This window comes from Neodiprion lecontei, chromosome 5 (genome assembly GCF_021901455.1).
Source record: "Neodiprion lecontei isolate iyNeoLeco1 chromosome 5, iyNeoLeco1.1, whole genome shotgun sequence".
Classification (NCBI taxonomy): Eukaryota; Metazoa; Arthropoda; class Insecta; order Hymenoptera; family Diprionidae; genus Neodiprion; species Neodiprion lecontei.
Window position 1 is genome coordinate 31215991 of NC_060264.1, and position 6610 is coordinate 31222600.

The following is a 6610-nucleotide window of genomic DNA, read 5'->3' on the forward strand; positions in this document are numbered from 1 at the left end:
AGAAAATTGCAGCCTCAGTCGGTAACGAGGTAAACTGAAAAAATAGCCGTCGTGACATAAATGTTATGAAACTATCGAGCAGCTGAGGAATTTCAGTAATTTGAATTTAGTTGGAACGATATCCCCGCAAATAGGACGAAAGTTGAAAACCGCGAATAGCAGGTACAATAATATGGTTACTCGATAGTTTGATTATTAATGCGAATAATTCAGGTAAATTCAGACTTGTTCTGTGCGTGTGCGCATTTTCCAATTTTACTATTCATAATAAATGTCGTTGATGAAAATAAATTCTTCCGTCGACGCAAGTGATAACATTAACGTCACTGTCTGGCAACGTTGACTAAAGATATATTCTTCAGTTAACCCTGACAAGTAACAACAACGATTTTACTAATCATGCTTTTTTCAGAATAAATTAGAGTCGTAACAGAAAATCTGACACCATTACCTTGTCGGAAATTAATTAACGAAGAAAATGAACCCTAGCTCATGAAAATTGGTTGAAGTTTTGTACATTCTTCAGTCAATACTTGAGCCGTTGACCGAAGACCTCCAGCCGTCAAAGCTTTGTCGTTCAAAAGACGCGCCAAATTATCACCGCACAGCGCAGCGTCTTTAGCGGACAGAATTGTAGGTTTGAGCCACAGACTTAGCTCCAGTTGTTGTTAGACCGACGTTGGACCGGTTATCTCCAGATGTAGTCGGTACTCGTATAAGGGCAGTATCGCGAATTCTTCCGGACACAAAGTTATCTCGATAATTGTTGATCCACACGTTGACGTTTTGACATATCAATGAAAGAATAAAAATGCCGAATTACGTGTACTCGTTAGCCGAAAAAATACAGATGGTGTTGCAGCGTGAGCAGGGATTGAGCTACAGGAGCATTACGGATCATTTTGCGGCAACGTATCCTAGCAGGCCGATACCGTCTTCGACAACGGTGAGAAACGTGATAAAAAAATTTCGCGAGACGGGTAACCTCAATGGAAAATTAGTAAAAGTGATCCAGCCATTGAAGCGACTAAAGGATGAAGTGAAGCTGGACATCTGTCTCAAAGTCGTCGAAGACCCGAGCAAACCCATCTCTCACATCGCTGAAGAAATTGGTGTCGCCAAGTCTACGGCGCGAAGGGTTCTCCAACAAACTAAGATGGGGCCGTACGAGCGTCGGAAAGGCGGTAGAAAAAAGAAAGAACCCCATAAGTCTGAAGATGAGGAAAAGATGGAAATCGCTGTCGAGCCTGAACTGCTGATTTTGAAAGTCGAACCACTGTTCATTGATGAAAGCGAACCGTTTTCCACAACAGACATCCAAATGCCTGGAGTGAAAGTCGAACCACTTCCTCCCTCTGAGGAAATCGACCCCTTGTTTGTAGCTAACAGTGAGCTATGTGACGTTAAAAGTGAACCTTCTTCACCCGAATCGTGGTGAACATGCTGATTGCAAAGGTCTTCGTTGAAGGATTCATTTCGATCAATTTTTGGTACTGATAACTTGTATGGGATACATTGGACACTCTGTGGCTGAACTGATGCCCGAGAAAATCTGTTTATTGCTTTTATTTCTTTTTATTACTCATTGGTAACTTAGGTTAGGGGAAAGTCGCAGCTGATATTTCCCGCTGAAAATATTACTGGTGGAATTCGTTAGCTGGTTGTCCCCCTTTTGGTAGGTGTCATTCCGTCCTGTTTTGTCTATAATATTTTTGAACCCAATTTCAGATTCGAATTCTATTTTTAGTCTAGTGATGTTTATCTCAAATTACTGATGCTCGTTTAGAAACTTATTAGGTAACGATCACTCAATAGCATGTCCAAGAAAATCTACTAACATACGTATATAATTTTTAGGCAATATATGAATTAACCTGAGCATGAGAATTGTACGACAGAGGTGCTCTAATTGAGATTGAATGACCATTCGTCATCCCATGAAAGAAATGACGAATCTTACCAAGTACGAAATTTCCTTAAATCACCGAGTGACTGGAAAAAGGTTAGTAGATTTTGATGACCATAGGGATTCAAAGTTTTATACTTCTACTAATCGTTGCTTAATTTTACTGTTCTTAATTGATGTGTTTATTTATTTAGGTCAGGAAGCTTGTTGCCTTTCCAATTTCCTTGGCTACATGGAAACTGGATAGTAAATCATCCTGTGCTTTGAGACAACAAAGTCATTCATTCACCAGAAAGAACAAACATTTCGGGAGTGCATTGAGCAAAGCGGTGGTAACTGTGTCGGCTAGAAAAGTTGACAGAGCCCAGTTGCAGAATGTGGCAATCATGTATGATAAATTCCAAGTAGTTGAAGGACGGAACTGTGGACTATTTTTTATCAAACTAGCAGAGCAGGAAACATGTTTATTTTTGATATGTAATCCGTTATTTGTCCTTCTGCTAAGCTGCTTCGATGAAAACTCTTGTCTAGTATCCGCGAAACTGAAACTGGCAAAAACGATGATGAAAACTGACTAAAATCTGTTAATAAAGATTGTGACGGTAAGCAGCGAACTTTTTTCCCGACAACCCGTTTTCCACCTTCATTCAGTTCGAACAGTGACCGAAGCGGGCCTCGAAATGTTCGGAGAGCGCCGCATCTGGGTCTTTATTAATCTATGGTCAAAGCTGCCAAACGCACGTGTGCGGCGTGGATATTTTGAAGTCCCAGGATGATCGTTTCTTGCGCGCTATTATTTTGCACAATGAGTGAAAATACTATTTGAAACAAGAACGTGACTAACAAAAATCCATAACGGGTGGTATATTTCACTATGACGACAAACGGCTATGACCGGAAATTCAAAAATCGTGTCAGGTGAGTGGCAATGAATTTTCAACGCCTAGTTTTGAGGTTAACCGCATTCTCAGTGCGTAGTACGTCTGCACATCATCCCGATTTTCTATTTCATTGACTTTTTTTTACATTTATTCGCGTAACGACATGCGATCCGAGTTGCTGCTAATGGATTTTCGATACTGCCTCGTTTGATTTTTAATTCTTTTATTTGATTTCAGAAAATTGCTGACCAATAAAATAGGTGAAATATCGAAGGCCCGTTCCAAAAAACAAAAGCAAGTGATTGATTGTCTTACAAGAAAACGCGCCGTTATTTCAAAACCACCACAAACAATTACCGTCGTAGACGATGAGTATTCAACTGAAGTTTCGACGAAAGATGTTGACGAAATATTTAACAAAAAATTAAAATCAGAAAAACGTAAAAAACGTCCCAGCGAAGACAGCTGCGAGACAACAAAGAAACAAAAAATACACAAAAAAAAGCAAAAAGTTGAAAAAGAAGAAACTCCTCAATCAGATCGTATATTGAAAAAAGAAAAGGCACGTTCAAAGCGTTTGCGACAGAATGTTTCGAAATCTGAAGAATTGCTAACATTTCCGACTGACAATTTACATCTTACGGAGAATACTGATCATGATAATGCTTATATGAACGATAATTTGACGAATACGAATCGTTACGCCATAAATGATTCACTAACAATTTTGGAAAGAAGAAAGAGATTTAGAGATCCAACGGTAATAAATGGAGTTCCATTAAACATGTCAAACTTGTCAATATTTAATTCATCAGTTACATATGTAAGCACAGATTTTACGGCGTCAAATTCGCGGGATGATTTTGGTTGCAGCTTTTTTTCTGACGCGGAAGATTCGAATTTGAACACAAATTTAATAAATTCCAATAGCAAACCCACGATCATGGAGAATGCTACAATGGATACTGAATCAATTGATGGAGGTGTTAACGAAGATATCGACGACGTTGCGAATCTGTTTGTAAATACAGCCGTAGATATCAAGGAGTATGATTCGGACGTATCGCTTGTTTCGAGTGGGGACAAATCACATCCAAACTCTTCCTCGACTCCGAGCAAAAACGATTTCAGGGCAGAACTGCCGTTTCAGGATTCGGAAATAACATTGGAAACCCCGTCAAAAATAAAGCCAAAATTTTACAGTCTTCAAAATAAGGTTATAGCCATAATGAGTCCGTCTTGTAAATTTTACTTTAACGGAAAATTGCGCATCAAAGTCTTGATCGGCAAGGTAGAAATATACGGGTTTGTTTTTAGTAAAAGCGAAACCGTCGTGCCCGCCGAAATTTATTCCCCGAGAGGGGTGAGTTTGGTGAGCATAGAGACTGTCTGCGACAAGATCAATGAGAATACGAGCACAGAAAGCATTTGCAATTTGTTGAGAACGGAGGGAATCAACATCGACGTAGCGGAAAATCTCGCAAAGAAACTGAACAATTTTCCCGGCGGACAAGCAGTTGTGGTTTTGGAAAATTTGGAAAACACTCTGACGAAATTTTTGGACACTTATTACCAGTTCAAACTGTTCCCGAAGGTCGAAGATACGACAAATTATCACAACTTGCATCCAAAAAGGGCGGAAAAATTATTGCAAGCGGTATTTCAGTACGACAATCTGCAGGGAAAGCAGTTACAAAAAGACAGTTATCGCGATTCGAATGTATTGAAACGACTTGTGAACCAGAATCCGAACGATTATCAACGAATATTGATTGCTGGCGGCAAGAGCGTCGGGAAGTCGACGACTCTGCGATATTTCATAAACGGTTTGTTGCCCACCCGCAAGGAAATCGTCGTCGTAGATTTCGATCCTGGTCAACCGGAATTCACGCCGTCTGGATGCATTTCTTTGAGCTTGATCGACCGGCCTTTAATCGGGCCGAATTACACCCACCTGAAAACCCCATTTTACCAGCTTTTTATCGAAGAAGTTGACGTGACCCGATGCATTCCACGCTACGTAAATGCGGCAAAAAAATTGGTAGAATACCTGAACGAATCGACGAGATTACGGAACAGCACAGTCGTCATTAACACGATGGGATTTTGTACCGGTGTCGGATGGGACATCATAGTCTACATTATCAAACTAATTCACCCTTCAACAGTCGTGCAAATAGGTAGCCATAGACCGAAAAACAACTTCTTGCGCCCGTTGAGCAGTAAAGTGATCAACGAGCAGGTATTTATAATTCTTGGATAATTTATTAAAAATTTCTTCTATCTTTCGGTATGAATTATCGTGTAAATGAGTCCGACTTTGCACAATTGATGAATTTATTTCGTAGATCCCGATTCTTTCACCAGATCGTTTAGCCGGTCGTGAGGACGAATATTCACTCTGGGATAATGCTTGCGATCACGATTTACACGTGGTGCCGACGCTCGCCGAATCGAAAGGAAAATTCGGAGATTTGTGGGAAATCGGACCACGCCAACAGCGCGATCTCACACTGCTATCGTACCTCAGTAAAATTCTGAAGTACGACGAGCTCGGAGAAAAATTTTTGTGAGTCTGTTGCTTCTTTTACAAGTTGTGAAATTATTTCTCGATTAATTTCACACTGTTTCAGATTCACTCAGTCGTTGCGAATCAACGATGCAGTTCCCTACTCGTGAGTAAATCAGTAATATTTTTGAGTAGGGGTAAAAAACTAGAATTGCCTATCGATAAAAGAACCAGAATATCGAATTTTCATAGATGCGATAGTCCTAGTCGTAAAATTTAAAAATGTGGAAAGTCCAAGTATAGAAAATTTAAAATATTGCAAATCGAAGTACAGAAAGACAGCATATAGAAAGGTCTAAACATGTAGAACGGCAAAATCGAGAATCTGTATACGATTTTATATTATCGAGAGGAATTCTGACGATTCTGTAGTTTGGTATTCTATGTCACTTCGACTTTCAATATTTCAAGATTCTATAAATCAAGTTTCCGGTTCTTTAAAAACTCGATATTGCGGCCCATCAATTTTTTAATCCTTCTATATTTGTACCCCTACCAATTTTTTTTTTTTTTTTGCGAAAATTCGAGGCTATATTTTCATTGTTACTCATATGTTATCGATGTTTCGCAGGGTACCGTTGTCAGGTTTAACGATATCGTTGATGCGCCCGGTAGTTCCGGCTTCCCATATTCTGGCAACAATGAACGGAAACATCGTCGCCTTATGCGGGATCGATGAGACCCAAGAGAATTCTGAGGAGGCTCGTGCTGCGGAGGAAGTTTATCCGAAAACTTTGCCGAGAGCGCCGTTATCGACGTGTTACGGATTCGGTAAGATTTCCTGTTTTCTCGTTTTTATTTTTTCGATTCCATTTTTTCGCCCATGAAACTATTACTCACGATTCCGTGATTCCGTTACAGGAATCGTGCGGGGCGTCGACGTGAAGACCGGAAAGGCATATGTCAACACTCCGCTCTCTATCAGCGAGTTACAATCCGTAAATGCCTTCGTCGGTTGCATTCCGTTACCGGTAAAATTGATCGGAGGTTTGGGTCATCGTAATGCGCCTTACGTGAGTGAGGGGGTCAATTTACCAACGAGCAGAGACACCAATCGCAGATTTTTCCGAATGAGGCGTCACTATGTACATAGATACTGAATCGAGGGGGGAAAAAAAACAACAACAAGAATTATGTGCAATGGGGGGGGGGGGGGGGGGGGGAGGAGGGCACAATGGGTTCGATTTGACGATATATTTTTTGTTTGAAATTCGCTTATTGGATTAAAGAAGTATAGTTGACATGTTTTATTTG

At 40.3% G+C, this 6610-nt stretch overlaps 1 protein-coding gene across 2 annotated transcripts; it reads left to right on the top strand.

Annotated features, from left to right (window-relative positions):
* Positions 1 to 665: 665 nt before the first annotated feature.
* LOC107226868 (polynucleotide 5'-hydroxyl-kinase NOL9) lies at positions 666 to 6501 on the top strand. 2 transcript variants are annotated; one of them, XM_015667836.2, is made up of 8 exons: positions 666 to 1675; positions 1858 to 2002; positions 2101 to 2824; positions 3025 to 5029; positions 5136 to 5356; positions 5421 to 5462; positions 5928 to 6127; positions 6218 to 6501. In XM_015667836.2, exons 3-8 carry the CDS (start codon positions 2781 to 2783, stop codon positions 6454 to 6456), a joined length of 2751 nt encoding a protein of 916 aa, XP_015523322.2. In that variant the 5' UTR covers positions 666 to 1675; positions 1858 to 2002; positions 2101 to 2780; the 3' UTR covers positions 6457 to 6501. The 2 variants fall into 2 exon arrangements, with proteins under 2 accessions (XP_015523322.2, XP_046597248.1); XM_046741292.1 differs by lacking the exon at positions 666 to 1675 and adding an exon at positions 1705 to 1797.
* Positions 6502 to 6610: the final 109 nt, after the last annotated feature.

Coding starts and splice junctions, on each gene's coding strand:
- LOC107226868 (XM_015667836.2), top strand. CDS start 2,781: ATGACGACAAACGGCTATGACCGGAAATTCAAAAATCGTGTCAG. Junction 2,825..3,024: donor AAATTCAAAAATCGTGTCAG/GTGAGTGGCAAT, acceptor ATTTGATTTCAG/AAAATTGCTGACCAATAAAA. Junction 5,030..5,135: donor GTAAAGTGATCAACGAGCAG/GTATTTATAATT, acceptor TTTATTTCGTAG/ATCCCGATTCTTTCACCAGA.